This window comes from Callithrix jacchus, chromosome 1 (genome assembly GCF_049354715.1).
Source record: "Callithrix jacchus isolate 240 chromosome 1, calJac240_pri, whole genome shotgun sequence".
In the NCBI taxonomy this organism is placed as follows: Eukaryota; Metazoa; Chordata; class Mammalia; order Primates; family Cebidae; genus Callithrix; species Callithrix jacchus.
Window position 1 is genome coordinate 181,816,562 of NC_133502.1, and position 15,328 is coordinate 181,831,889.

At 53.7% G+C, this 15,328-nt stretch overlaps 1 protein-coding gene across 2 annotated transcripts; it reads right to left on the reverse strand.

Moving 5' to 3' along the window:
• Positions 1-885: 885 nt before the first annotated feature.
• LOC100396960 (lipocalin 1) lies at positions 886-5,955 on the reverse strand. Of its 2 annotated transcripts, none has more exons than XM_078350616.1 (7): positions 5,808-5,955; positions 5,223-5,353; positions 3,975-4,045; positions 3,331-3,441; positions 2,400-2,501; positions 2,180-2,206; positions 886-1,059 (listed from the first exon to the last, which is right to left on the reverse strand). In XM_078350616.1, exons 1-6 carry the CDS (start codon positions 5,895-5,897, stop codon positions 2,181-2,183), a joined length of 531 nt encoding a protein of 176 aa, XP_078206742.1. In that variant the 5' UTR covers positions 5,898-5,955; the 3' UTR covers positions 886-1,059; position 2,180. The 2 variants fall into 2 exon arrangements, with proteins under 2 accessions (XP_078206742.1, XP_002743504.3); XM_002743458.6 differs by having other exon boundaries at positions 886-1,064.
• Positions 5,956-15,328: the final 9,373 nt, after the last annotated feature.

Consider the following 15,328-nt stretch of genomic DNA (forward strand, 5'->3'; position numbering starts at 1 on the left):
CCTCATTGCCCTAAGGCCAGGTACCAGACAGTCAGGGACTGCCCCTATGCCCTGGAGCGGAGAAATGTCTCCTGTCAGCTGGCCACCCGCAGCCACGTCCTTGCCCGCCACCCCCTCCCCTCCCTCTACATAGGCTGCCCCTGAGCTCCAATGGCTACTGCAAGCTAACCCGTGTGGCCCTGCCGGGCTGCCGCCCTCTCCTGCGGAGCAGCGAGTCACTAAGCGTCTGCCTCTCCTCACTCCCAGCACCACTGTGGTGCTGCGCCGTCTAAGGAAACTTTAAATCCTACAAACCGCCAGGCTCAGGAAAGGCCCCTGCGTGAGGTGGTACCTGTGGTGGCTGTCCCCAAGCCGGGAACTTGCTGTCCCAAACCTGCCCATGCACAGACAGGGACAGCGTTGGGCCAGGCCCTGGGGGGCAGAGCTGGTGAGGTTCACCTGAGGACAGGGCTGGTGAGATCCAGCCTGGAGCTGCTGTCCCCTCCCCCCACATCCAAGCTCAGGGTCCGTGCCGAGGGCCCAGGTGGCCCTGCCCAGTCCCCCTCTGGGGCAGCAGCTGCACTGGGTCCCAGGCCTGTGGGTCTTACTTGTGAGGGACCGAGGAGCAGAGCCCTGCCCCACCCTGCCCACCACCAGAGCCTGAGCTCCGTGGGCAGCTGACCTGCAGGAAGCACCCCGGGACTCTCAGGCCCAGCCCCCACCGCCCACCCACCTGCCAGGCCCCTCACACTGTTGGCCTGCGGCACCCACCACGGAGAACTGAGCTGAGGCTGTTCCCCTGTCCTTCCTCCCACTTCCCACTCTCTCCCTGCACCCCAGGGAGCACCCAGCCAGCCCACACCCCAAAGGACCCTACAGATAGACGGAGTCACCAGGAACTGCTGAAGCTCTTTATCGAGAACTAAGAGGGGGACACAGAGTGGGAGGAATGGGGGGCTGGTAAGAAGGGGTGCAGCCGCCCGGGTTCTGCAGGGGCGAGGGGGCTTTCTCCATGTCCCTGTGAACAACGGAGGTGCTGGGTGGTGCTGTCCTTGGGCTGCTGAGGAGCCAAGGTGCCCTCTGCCCTAGAAAGGGGGGGAGGGTGAGTGAGACCAAGACAGGGAGGATGGGAGGGGGATGCTTCTTGGGGGCGCATGCGGGCTCTCGGGTGCTGCAGTGTGGGGTGCATGTGAGTTCTCAGGGGCTATGGTGTGGGGGGACATGTGGGCTCTCAGGGGCTATGGTGTGAGGGGACATGTGGGCTCTCAGGGGCTATGGTATGGGGTGCACATGTGGGTTCTAAGGGACTGCAGGGTGGAGGCACATCTGGGCTCTCAGGGGCGGTGTTTGGGGGGCACATGCAAGTTCTTAGGGGCTAGAGTGTGGGGGCACATGCAGGGCTCTCAGGGGCTATGGTGTGGGGGGCACATGCAGGCTCTCAGGGGCCATGATGTGGGGGGCACAGGCGGGCTCTAGGGGGCTATGGTGGGGGTCACACGCCCGGCCCTCAGTGGCTATGGTGTGGGGTGGCACACACTGGGCTTTTGGGGGCTGCTGGTGGGGGCTCCAGCCTCCGGATTGGAGCAGATGGAACAGGGACTCCCTGCAAGCTGCCCACAGAGCTCCCTGCCGAGTGAAGAGGCATCGGGTGGCTGCAGACCAAGGGGCGGGTGCAGGAACAACAGCGATGCGATCCAGATTCTGGCTCCGCCCACACCTGGGCAGGTGACCTCTGGTGAATCTCTAAACCTCTGGTTCCCTCGTGCAGCCAGCTAGGGGCCCATCTGACGCAGTGAGCACAGGCACGCCTGCCACATTGCTGAATCTTTCAGCAATTCATCAGGGAAGTGGGGTCACAAGGACGGCTGAGGGTGAGGGGTGCTGAGGAGGAACCTGAATTTCCCACCTGCTCCCACGCACAGGGCTGTGGGGTAGACACTGTCTCCGCTAGCGACCAGCAAAGGCGGGCTTGGCACTGCGGGCTGCCCAGCTGCCCAGGAGCCATGCCCAGGGCAATAGCAGAGGCCAGTGCCTGAGTGCAGGCAGCTCAGGAGCAGAGCTTGCACCTGCCTGGCCCCTGGGGGGGCGTCTCCCACCCAGGTAGGAGTGGGGTGGGTGGGAGAGACCCCTCAGCCTCTTGAAGCACCACTGAGCCCCAGGGCTGGATTTTCTCAAGCGTCCTCTAAAGCTGTTCACTCACCCTAATCGCTCCCTGGAGAGCAGGTTTCTGCAGGAAAAGGAAGCACAGGTGAGTGAGGAGACCCCAGGAATGCAGTCAGGACTGGGGCCCTCATCAGCTCCACCACCCCAGGAAGGACAAAGCCAGAATTACACGAAGTGCAACTATGCGCCCGAGCAATGTGGCTCTGCTGACCTCCCCATGCAGGGACATGGGGACTCCACAGGGCCATCCTTCCTACCGCTCTGCCTGGGGATGAAGATGCTCTCTGTGTTGAGCCCACGGGCTCCTGCGGCCTTTTCAAAGTCGTCCAAGGCTTCCGGATTGTTCTCAGGGTCTCTCCCTGTGGGTGCCAGGACAAGATGTGGGTGCTCCCGGAAGCACTGGGCAGTCGCCGGCACCCCTGTCCCAGCCTGGACCTCACCCACCATGGGGGGACTTGAACCCAGAGGCCCTCAGGCTGGCAAAGTAGGCCCAGGGCACCATGGATGGCTCGGGAGACTCCCGCAGGAGCAGAACTGGCAGAAGTGGGAAGGGCTCTCCATCTGTGCCGGAGCATCTCCCAGAGTGAGGATGGATGGATGGCAGGACGGGCCTGCCCTGAAGAAAGCCCCTCTGGGGCAGAAGGGCACTGCCTGTCCCACTCCTCTGTGATTCGCACACCCCTGGCTCCACAGAGAACTCGGGAGCCTTCTCGGGCCTCGTCCTCAGGCAGGGACGGCACTGACACGCCACTGTCTGCAGGCACCACCTTGTCCAGAATTCAACCCCAGGAGCTAGAACGTCCTTTCCACGCAGACTCCTGCTCACATCGCCGCTTCTCTCCCCGCTGGACACCCTGCAGGAACGAGCTCAAGGATGACGCTGCAGGGAGCTGCCCCGGGGGAGGGCCTCCACCTGGTGACACGTGTGACCTTTAAGCTCCTGTGCCAACAGCCGCGGCTTCTTCCTGCCTCCGCTGCAGAACTAGGGGCATCCTGAATCCTGAACTCCAAGGGTGGGAATTGGGGCTTTTATCAGGAAAACTCATCCTAAGGGAACTGCAGTGGGTTCCTGGGTCCCAGTGGCTTCTCCCATGGAAAGAGGGTGCAGGAGACTGAGGGAGGAGGGAGGGCAGGAGAAAGGCTCGGAGAAACCGAGCCTTTCCCATGGGGTGGGGTTGGGGGACCCACCCACGAGCTCCACCACTCTGATTGACTTCCCGAGCAGCTCGCCCTCACAGTAAAGGATGTAGTGGTCCTTCAGGTGCGACCTGATGATGTACATCACATGCTCGCCCCCATCTGCAGAAGGACAGCAGCACAGTTCTGAATTAGCCACTGGAGCCTTCAGAGAGGATCCCGGGACAGCGTGCGGCGCTGGGCCCAGCAAGACCTGCAGCTTCTGCACCCTCCCAACTTCCCAGAGGTCTCCCAACAAGCCTGAGTCCCAGGCCATAGGACCCGGGAACCTGACGCACCAGAGAGGCGGCCACATCCCAGACCAGTGAGGCGTGGGAGGTGCCAGGTGTGAGGTCTGTGGAGGTGGGAGTTGGGATACAGCCCCCGCAGCCAAATGCGATTCTGCTCCTGGCCCTACCTGGGCCTCAGCCAGAGCTACAGGGAAAGTCCAGAGGGTCTGTCCTGCCACATCTGGTGTTTGGGGTCAAGGGTTCACGTCTCTAACACAAATTGATCAGTGGGAGTGGAGAGTGGGCTTTTAATGGGGTCAGAAGGCAGCAGGCCAAAAGGCCACCCCAAAAAGGCACTGGCTGCCTCTCACCACCACTTTTAGCATGTGTTCGAGCTCAGGCTCCAGCTCGGGCTCCAGGACTCACCAGCCGTGTATTTTCCCGGCTCGTCAGTTTTCTCCAGGATGACCTTCATCTCCTGGCACTGGCCACTTATCCTGGAAAACAGAAGCTCCCTGGAAAAGCGACCCTGGCCTGTGCCTCCCCCAGCCTGGGAGCAGCCACACCGCAATGCCCTGCAAAGGCGGCCCTGGGTCTGCCACACACCAATGGAGGAGGGTACTTCTCTGCATCTCAGACCAGGCACCAGCGGCCCCTCCAGGCCACACTGGAGTTCCCGTGGTCTCCCGAGGTGGCCAGGAGCTCTGTTCCACTCCTGGTGGCTGCCTTCCTAACCCCCCCGCCATGTTTGCTGCCAGAGGGACCTGGGCTGCCTGGTTTGCAGGCAGTGTCTGTGGCGTGGGGCTGAGCCCTCATCCCACCAGCTGCTTGCTTCCTTTTGGAGATATTCAGGGTCAAGCCCCACGTCCACCATCATCTGGCCCAGACAGGGAAAGGTGGAGTTAGGGGCTTTTGGGAAAACAGACAAACATCAGGGTCATTGCCAGGGTCAGTGACTTCCTAAGGGCTGGTCCCCAGGACCAGAGCACAGGCACTGTATGCCACTCAGGGGGAAGCTATGTGGGGGTGAAATCACACAGGCGGGAAAATGTGCAGGTGGGAGCCATGCAGGTGAAATCACACAGGTGGGAAGCTGTGCAGGTGGGAGCCATGCAGGTGAAATCACACGGGTGGGAAGTGGCACAGGTGGGGGCCACACAGGTGGGAAGTCACAGAAGTGAGCCACGTGGGTGGAAGTGGCACAGGTAAGCACTACACAGGGACTTCAAAGGGGTCTTCTCCATGATGTCTTATGTCCCCTCTTGGTCATTCTGCAAGCCTCATCCCTGCGCCTCTCCAAAGCAGAAATTTACTGCCTGGGCTACGAGTCCACAGTCCATGGGCCCTGCCTGTGGGCCTGACTCTGGTCTAAGGTAAATACCTTTTCCCAAAGGGTCCTGCACAGCACAAGACATTCTCCAGTGGGCGAATGAAGTGGGCAGTATCCAGCACTGCCCCTGGTAGCCCACAGGGTCTCATCTGGGACCTCTGCCCCCCAGGCCCTCTCCAGCCGAGGCACCTCAGTGGCACAGTTTGCCCTCAAGCACTACAGGAGGTGCTGAGAGGGTCCTCCCAGCAGGTTGGCCCACCTCCCCAGCACCAGAGCTCTCCCAGGTGGGGAAACAAAGGCCATAGACCAGGTTGCAGGCTGCCCGGCCAACTGGCAACACTCACAGCATGGTGACCTTGGCTTCCAGGTTGCCCCCTTCCAGGGTTGTGAGGGTCATGGGTGTCACCGATTCCAGATTCATCTCTGGAAGCTCCCAGTTCACCATCATGGCCTTTAGATACCATGTTCCTGACGCCTGGAGAAGGTTCCTCTATATCGGACTCAGGCCAACCACTCCAGAGCCTCTCCCCACTTCCCTGGCCTGTAGCCCTCAGACTCTACCCCACCCCCAGGGCTGAAGACGAGGTGCATTCCCCAATCTGACCCAGGCAGAAAACATCCAACGCCTCGCCAGGACCACCCGAAAGTGGCTCCAGTCCCTGCAATTCAGCCAGGACCACAGGAGCCCTCACCCCCAGGGGAGAAGTGAAGTCAGCAAGACCCCCACCCTCCCAGCCTTGCCCCTCTGTGCCCCCACCTCCCCAGCCCAGACTCCTGTGGCCCCATCTCACCATTCCCTTGGGACAGGGCTTTAACACCCAACCCGAAAATGAGGGTCTCCTTGGATGGGGGAGGGATGGGGTCTCCATCCAGCAGTCTCAGCTTTGCCCCACACCCGCTCCAGCCCACCCTTCCCATCCGAGCCTCACATCCTGAATCTCCTCGTCCGAGGCCAGGAGATGGTGGGCCTGCAGGGCAGCAATGAGGCTGAGGCTGACAGCCAGGAGCAAGGCCTTCATCTCCAGGGTCTGAGTTCACGGCAGCCTGACAGGTGGCTTGCTGGGGCTGGGAGAGGCTGTGCTACTTCTCCCGTGGCTGCCCTTTATACCGCTGGGCTCAGGGTCCCCCAGGTACCTGGCACAGGTGACTGACCAATCCCTTCCTGGATGTAAACACAGCCAGTTCTGCAATGGAGCAGATAACATGCCATTGTTGGCGGCTGGTGAATAACAGCTTGTCAATCCCATGGGATCATCCGGACAGGGCCACGTGCAGAGGAGTGGGTCTGCAGATTTCACCTGGGAGGAAACTGAAGGGAGTGAAGGGCGTGCAGGCCTCCTGGGGACCGTGGCAGTAACAGGCACCCTCTAGCCATCCCACAGGCACTGGTGTGCACACCGCCAAAGAGGTTTTGGGTTGGAGTCCGAGGGCCGTGGGCTTGGGGCTCAGCTGAACTTCCTGCATCTCTGGGCAGGTTACTTGGCCTCAGATACATCCTGGAACAAGAGGGACCCTTCTGTGTGAACATGGTACCATGTGCATTTAAGGAGGGTGTCCACACTCCTCAGCAAGGTGTGCAATAAGGACCTTCTCTGCTCCACACACACAGCAGCAATAGGTCAGACAGAAGACCAAGACAGGTGAGTGTGTACATGTATATGTGTACATACAGACACACGCACACACACTCACATAAAACTGGAATGGAGGAGAAGCTCAGGCTGGTGATGGGGCTGAGGTGGGCCTATTGGCTCCAAGTCCCAAGGCAGGCAGAGAAGGCCAGGGTCCAGCTCCTGGGAGTGATGGGTGCAGCTTTCCTGAGTCCAGGCAGGAGGCTGGAAACCCTTCCTGACACATTCAGGGCTGTATCTTCTTATAACTGAGTGGACTCTGTGGCATAGGAAGGCAAGAGGACAGCGACACAGCCACAAGAGCAGAAGCTGAGATGAGCCATCCTCAGAAAGGGTGACTTTATCTGTGACACCTTCCACATCACCGCAGAGCAGAAGCCTGGGACCCGGGTTGGGGCAGATGCTACGAAACACTGCTCAACAAAATGGCAGAGAAAGGCAGACATGCAGAGGCACGACATCCTCACCTTGAAATGAGCTAGCAGGGCAAGGTTCCAAAGTACTCAAGGCAACACCACTGGGAGAAAGGCAGGCTTAAAATGAGCAATTGGTGCAGGAACTCACACCAGTTAAGGGAAATCTGACACTTACTTTAAAACTGCAGGAGTATGATTAAAAAGCCTAGCGATTTAAAAATATAGAAAGTATAAAATTACAACTGGCCAGAATAAAAGAAACATGAGAGATGAAATAGAAATAATTACAAATCTTGAAGATGAATAATAAAGTGAATAAAAAACTCGACAGACAGGATCAATTCCAGACTTGACATAGTGGAAGAGACTTAGTGTTGTGGAAGACACTACGAACAAAATCAAGGAAGACAGAACAATTGGAAAGAGAATTGAGGCGTTATAGATAGATTCAGTCTCCAGCCTGCAGCTAGTAACAAAATGAGAGGAGGAAACTAACCAGAGTGCAGCAGCTCTGAAAACACAACCCTCACACACATAGACACACACTCACATGTGCACACAATGCATACATGTGTACATACACATATGCACACATTCATGCACATACGCATGCACTCGTGCACATACACACATATACACATGTCACAACCACATGCACATGCATACAACACACATGTGCATACATATGCACCCACACATGCACACCCACATACACACACAGGTATACATGCACATAACACACATGCACACACATAAACACAGGCACACACATCCACATATATATTCACACACACATGCACATACACACATACACACCCACATACACACATGCAAACACATACGCACACCCACATACACACATACACACACATACACACATATGCACACATGCACACACACACGCACAAAGTTGACACATGGAAAATAGATCAAGAAGCTCCAATATAAATGGAATAGGAGTTCTCAAAGAAAAACATTTTTAAAATGGCAACAAAGCAACATAATGGCTCAGATTTCTCCAGAATTGAAAAGACATGAGATCCCAGATCTCACTTACAAACAAAGGAATGATCAAAATTGAGAAATCCACTCCTAGAATATTAAAGTGAAATGCAGATCATCCAGAAAAGGAGAAAAAAGTCAAAATGGCCAGAAAGAAGAGCCACACAGCCTACCAAAAACACAGATGTGAGCTGACGGCAGACTTCTCAACAGCAACGCTGCCTCCTGGAGGACAATGGAGTGGCGTCTTTAACGAATCCATTTACCTTTTGAATGTGATTCTCAGTGCAACGTTCATAAAATGCTGAAGGCAAAATAAAGACATCTCAAACACTGAAAAAATGCTGAGAGTGTTTCCCACTCACTGACCTCCATTAAAGGAGCTTCAAAAGGGAGCATTTTAGCAAGTCTGTAGCAGACCAGGGCAGAGGGGATGAATGACGTCAGCAAAGCGAACTACCTGCTGGCTGCACAAACATGAGTGGTGCAGATTTTGATGCAGGGAGGAAGGTTCTATTTTAGCAGATATTTAGAGAGTGTTAAATTCACCCAAAACACACTTGTGCCCATATGCATGGGTTCATATGAATGAAAAGACGCACATTAAGCACAGGAGAATAGTGAGCTATGGTGAGAGGGAGGTAGAAAGGGGCAGGCAGGGATAATAAATTTTCAAAACAAATAAAGAAGGCTGTTAGACAAAAGCATGATTTATTTTTCATCAGTGTGGATGAAAACTTTCATCAACATGAAAACGATTGAAAGCACGATCACAAGGAGATGAATATTCATGAATTTGAAGGCACACTGCATAAAAATGTAAGAAGCCAAACAGACTGAAGAACAAAGGGGTCAAATCCACAGTCGGAACAGGAGATGCCAGAACGTCTCCATTCGACACAGAGAGCTAGAGTTTAAAGAGTTGATACCAACATGAAAATTTGGGAACCAAAATTGTAAAGTATACAAAGACACTGCCCCAGCAGCTGAACAGTTACATTGTTGTGCTTGTTACAATGAACAACTCTTAATTGTTGATTCTTATTAAGGACACATGAAATCATTTAAAAATTAGGCCACATACCAGGCAATATGGGGAATTTCACAGAACCAACACAGCAGAGCCTGCCCTTTCAGCTACAAGGCAATAAAACTAGAATCAGCAACGAGCAGAGTGTTACATAAAGAGAAAAGTTCAAGTCTACAGCCTTAGATGCATCTATTATACGATGAAAAATTAAGTCAGGCATTTAAGTAAAAACAACACATAACCTAAAGAAATCAGAAGACAGAAATAATAAAGAAGAGAAATTCGTGGACCAGAGAATACAGAAAAAGTGAGATAACCCACAAAAGCAAAACTGGCTCGTAGAGGAAAATGCAGTAAAATGGTAGACCTCTGGCCAGCCTGCTGAAGGAAACGATGAGAAAAGCAGCAGCTCAACACCATCAGGAAAGGCGAGGTGACGGACATTGCAGACGGAGGCCAAAGAGAAGCTCACGTGACCAAGGGAAGCTGAGCGGAGCACACGGCCGGCAGGGCTGGGTGCCCTTTGCCACTGTCATTAAGTCTGTGGTGTTGTCATGAGGCTGCACAGATAGATCAGCAGAACAGGAGGGAGCCCAGACACAGACCGGAAATGGAATCGGAAAATTAGGGGCATAGCAAACACATTTGAGGGGAAAATATTGAATCAATGAGGCTTTTATCCATACGAAAAGGACATATCCATTTAGCTCCCTACCTCACACGGCACACAGTTGATTCCAGGCAGATTAAAAGGCCTAATATGAAAAGCAAAACTTTAAAAACCTGTGGAAGAAACAGGACAATCCCTCTGTGACGAGGAGGTACGTCGGAAAGCTGCAGAAGAGTCACGTCTTTCACAGAGGCAGGAGGCGAGCCAGGCGGAGGAAAAGACCTGTGCTGCGTCCAGCTGCAGGGTCTCAGCATGCAGAGCGCATAAGGAACTCCTGCCAGTGATGGAGAGGAGGACGGACAGGTGCAGGGAAGAGCGGGCAGAGGATGGGAAAAGGCAATCGGAGGAGGAGGTGACCCGGACGCCGCAAGGACGGGAAGAGGGGCTGAGTAAGGAGACGACCATCTCAGGGCTGAGGCTGAGCGCATTCCTCACTCTGGCAGTAACATGGGTAGGATGAGGTGTGACAGGAAGCACCCGTGGGTGCAGGCGCTGCAGAGCAATGGCCCAGCTAGTGAGGCTGGAGACAGCATGCCCCAGGCCTCCACAGTGCCGCTGCCTCCCACAGATCCTGAGATGCCCCTGCCTGGTCCTTGTGATGTGCAAGTGGGGAGCTCCCCTGGGCATGATTTTGTAAAATCTGCCACAGCTGTCTCTTTCCGTGGTGTTGGGAGATCCCGGGCTGGTTCAGGTGCAGTGGGGCCTGTTGAAGCTGACAGTCACTCTAGCTTAGAAGCTCCTGCCTCCCGAGGTCCTCTTCATTTTCAGGAATATGCCCACTGTTCCCTGTGCCACTGCACCTGGTGTCATGACCCAAGGATGCTGGACTGCATGTCACAGCAGGACATGAATGGAAGTCGGCTGGTGGGGAAGGAGAGGTGGATTTCATCCTGGGGTAAGCCGGAATCGAGTCATGGTCAGCTGTTCTGAGCTCCCAATGTACACGCCTGTAAGCCGGGATTCAGTCCTCACCAGTGACTGTCAGCCCCTGATGTGAACGCATATGAGCTGGGATCAGTCCTCACCAATGTCCCTCAGCCCCCAATGTGCCTGCCTGTAAGCTGGATCAGTCCTCACCAACGTCCCTCAGCCCCCGATGTTAATGCTTGTAACCTGGGATCAGTCCTCACCAATGTCTGTCATCCCCTGACGGGCACACCTATAACCTGGGATCAGTTCTCACTGACATCCTTCAAGACCGAAGTCCTCTCTGTGCAAAAAGTACTTGGTCACACATGAATGCCCCAGCCAGCTCTGCGCTACTTTGGCGGTCACCTCACAAAGGAGAATTGATCAGAGCTGCTGCTTATGGGGCAGACGCCTGTGGAAGCATCATCACACGCACATCTGTGACGGCGACTACATGTGTCCTGCAGCCCCCAACGGATGATGAGAAATGAATCTGAACCCCACGTAGGAGGGAAGGCTGAATTACCTTTCGATTCTATTTACAGGAGATCATTTTCACAGGAACCAATAATCAAGGGGTAGCAGCCAAGAGATACAGAAAAAGTCAGTTTTATAGAGGTGTGCCAGGCAGTAACCAATCAGATCTTATGTTTTCTTCTTCCATTTGATGATCTTTATTGCACCTATCAGCTTTTTTCATGTGTGAGCTTTGTAATTTTTTTATCACTTCAAATAAATATTTTCTCTTTTTTTTTTTTTTTTGTTCTTACACCTTTAATTCTTCAAAACTCAATTCCTAGTTCAGTTTTTCTATACACTTAAGCTGCTAGACTGGGACAGAGCAGGATCACATCAGCGAATATTTGTTAAAAGCAACCATTACACGTGAAGAGAGAATCAAGAAAAAAAATTAAAACCTACAAATGTCTCTAGAATGTGGATCAAACATAACTAGCCCACTTTTCAGTACATTGTGAAAAAAGATTACAAAGCAGTTTAGACTCAAAAGTTACCAATGCCTTAAAGGTTATCCTTTGGTTTTTTGAGGACAGGAGTCATTTCAAACTATAGTTTGAAATATAGACCCTTGAACAACATGGGGTTAGGGATGCCAACACCCCACACAGTCAAAAATCCACATATAACTTTTGACTCCCCCAAAACTTAATCACCAGTAACCCACTGCTGACTGGAGACATACCAATAACAAACAATTGACTCATTTTGTGTGTTATATGCTCTATTTTTATAAATAAAATAAGCTAGAGAAAAGAAAGTAAGAAAAATATATTTACTATTTAGTGCATCATCATAAAGGTCTTCACGTATTTTCGCTTTGGTTTACCATCCATTTTAGTGGCTACAGAATGGAGTCCACTTTAATAGATGGGAATTCCTAGGGTTTTTAAATACTATACTATTTAAGACAAAATACAAAGCAATTATTCAGAAAAATCCAGGTTTCCTGGCGGGTTACTAGAGGACTGAAACCTAGGTTCTCGGCTAAGTATTCTCGCTTATACCGTTTCTCCTTCCCATTGCTTAAGCACAGCACAAACTATGTAATTATACGTAATTACAGTTGACCCTTGAACAACATGGGTTTGAACTGTGTGGGTCCACTTACACATGGGTTTTCTTTATTTTATTTTATTTTATTTTATTTTATTTATTTATTTTTGAGATGGAGTTTCACTCTTGTTACCCAGGCTGGAGTGCAATGGTGTGATCTCGGCTCACCACAACCTCCACCTCCTGGATTCAGGCAATTCTCCTGCCTCAGCCTCCTGAGTAGCTGGGATTACAGGCATGTGCCACCATGCCCAGCTAATTTTTTGTACTTTTAGTAGAGACGGGGTTTCACCATGTTGACCAGGATGGTCTCAATCTCTTGACCTTGTGATCCACCCGCTTCGGCCTCCCAAAGTGCTGGGATTTCAGGCGTGAGCCACCGCGCCCGGCCACACATGGGTTTTCTTCTAGCCCTGAGATGGCAAGACCATTGTCTTCCTCAGCCTACTCAACATGAAGATGACAAGGATGAAGACCAAATAAATACTTCATATCTAATTTGTATTCATAATTTCTATTATTATTTAAAGTAACCCCTAAATTTTACATATATTTTAAGCCCCACAAAATCCGTCTACCTCTGGCTATATCTGTGAGTTTAATTTCCTTTTAAAGTAATCTGAATACATACACAGTTTGAGATTTTCTAACGCCAGGCATGGGCGATGGGTGTTTTTATTCTCGGCTTGTTCTCTGGGAGCTGAAATAGTCAGGATAGGACAGCGTACCATGGAGAAAGTGCCCGGATGTGCAGGTACCTGCAGATCACTAGAAAGGGAGGCCGTGTGAATTGCACGTTCTTTTATTTTGGTTCTTGCTGCTCCCACGTTACTGTCAAAATATTTTCCGTGGAGTTTGAAAAGCAGATGCCCAAGGCAAGCACAGAGAGTGCAGGGGTGGGGGTACCCCAAGGGTGGGACTGTGGGCAGTGCCTGGACCCTGCACCACGGCTCTGCTTTGGTTCCTGGGGCTCCATCCTCCTCGGTGGCTTGCAGGGCCTCTGCCCACTGCTGAGCCACTGGTGAGGCTACAGAGAGACGGTGACGGTCAGGCTCCTCGGGTCCGCCAGGCTAGAGGAACACGTGAGCTTTTCAGCCACCCCACTGACCACCCACGAAACAAAGGCAGAGCTGCTGCCCAGTCATGGAAGATGAACAGCCCCTCGCCCCATCACCTGGAGGCTGGTGCTCAAATGAGGAAAACCAGGGAATCCTGGGATTCTTCCTGCTCAGACACATGCCCTAGTGAGGTCACTTCCTGACAAGTGTTTAAAGGATGCACACACACACACACACACACACACACACACACACACGGATGCACACGTTATAAATCCTAGAAAGCAAGCTGGGTATGGTGGCTCATACCTGTAATCCCAGCACTTTGGGAGGCGGAGGTGGGTGGATCATGAGGTCAGGAGTTCGAGACTAGCCTGGCCAAGATGGTGAAACCCTGTCTGTACTAAAAATACAAAAATTAGCTTGGCACGTTGGCACATGCCTGTAATTCCAGCTACTCGGGAGGCTGAGGCAGGAGAATCGCTTGCACCCAGGAGGCAGAGGTTGCAGTGAGCCGAGATCATGCCATTGCACTCCAGCCTGGGTGACAGAGTAAGACTCCATCTCAAAAAAAATCCTAGAAAGATGGAAGAGGGGAGAAAATGACTTCCAACCCTACCTACCTCTCCAGTGACTCAATTGCTAGTTGGAATGGTTTCCTTCTTCTCTTTTTTCTAAGGGGTGCACAGGAGGCTTGAGGCCAGCGCTGGAACTGCCCCCAAATCTTACTGTGGGATCTGCACTTTCCTGGAAGACCCCAGAAGTAAGGAGGAGGAAGAGCAGTGGGGAGGGAGGGAGGGAGGGAGTACCAAGCCAGGTGCCACTGGTCGGGGGGGTGGTGTCTTGTGTGGATGCGGTGACATAGATGAGTCACCTGCCTGCGACCAAAGGAAGCCACAGGAAGGACACCCAAGGGTTTTGAGGCATCTGGCCTGCGCTCCACATGTCCCCAGCACCAACACCAAGGGCAAGGCCAGTCGTGGTGGGCAGCAGCCCCTCTGCTGGATGCAGCGCCTCCTGCCCCAAGGCCGAGGCTCCAAACTCTGCGCCGCACTGAGCATCTGATTTCCTGAGTTCCCCCTCTGAGGGCTCTGGAATTTGACCTTGAATCCTGCCCGCCTGAGTCTGTCTGTTTTAGGCCCGCGTGGCCTTCCCTATCTGTGCCCTTCGTCCACCTGGCTGTTACCATCCTTCAAAGCCCAGCCCAGTCTCACCTCCTGGGGGAGGAAGAGGCCCTGACCATCTGGCCTTCTGGGCGTCTTGGGCCAGGGCAGCCACAGTGGTCTCTGCCCGACCCTGTCACAGGTGGGTGCCTGTCCTGAAGACCAGTCATCCTGACAGGTCTCAGCTCCTCTGGCCACCCAGGCTCCCTCGCTCTTCCAGTCTGGGTTCAGCAGAGGCTCTCCAAGCTCAGCCAAGCTGAACGGAGTCATGGGTGATGGCACTGAGGGGATCTGTACTTGGCCATGGGGGCCAAGGGTGTGGCAGGGGGCCCAGGGCGCTTTCGTGGAGGGGCTGCTTCCCAGGAAAGGTCGCATTACGTTTGTGTTCCAGCTCTTTCTTCTGCCTGAGTTCCTCCAAGGCCCTGGCTTATCTGAACACAGGACCCTTTGTGCCATGGCCTGCCCCCCATCATGGTGAATGCCACACAAACAGGAACGTGCCTGGAGGCCTCCTGGACCAGTCCTCCTGCCCATCAGCTGCCAAGGTGATGCTGTGGACACCGCCGTCCCTACCTGCGTCCCCACCTGCTTCCCCACTCACGGAGCCCCTCATGGGCTCAGCACCCCATTCCAGAAGGCTGGTCACGAGAGTGGAGTCACTGGCATCTGGAAGCCCAGCAGGCCTCCACAGCGCAGCCAACATGGGGTCTATGAGCCAGGGGGTGGAAAGAGGCCCTGTAACTCGGGGATCACCCTAAGCTCCTTGCCCAGCTCTTCTTCCTGGAGGACGGGACGCCTTCTCTCTGCAGCTGGGGAAGGGGTGCACAGGGGGCTTGAGGCCAGCACTGGAACTGCCCCTCAAATCTTACTCAGGGATCGGCACTTTCCTGGAAGACCCCAGGAGTAAGGAGAAGGAAGAACAGTGGGGAGGGAAGGAGGGAATCCCAAGCCAGGTGCCACTGAGGGGGGATGGCGTGACCCTGTCCAGGTCCCCTCCTG

Excerpts from the sequence above, each read along its gene's own strand:
- LOC100396960 (XM_078350616.1), bottom strand. The coding sequence starts at position 5,897 with ATGAAGGCCTTGCTCCTGGCTGTCAGCCTCAGCCTCATTGCTGCCCTG. Across the intron at positions 5,354-5,807 it reads CGGACGAGGAGATTCAGGAT|GCGTCAGGAACATGGTATCT; the intron begins GTGAGGCTCGGA and ends AACCTTCTCCAG. Across the intron at positions 4,046-5,222 it reads GAAGCCAAGGTCACCATGCT|GATAAGTGGCCAGTGCCAGG; the intron begins GTGAGTGTTGCC and ends TCTGTTTTCCAG.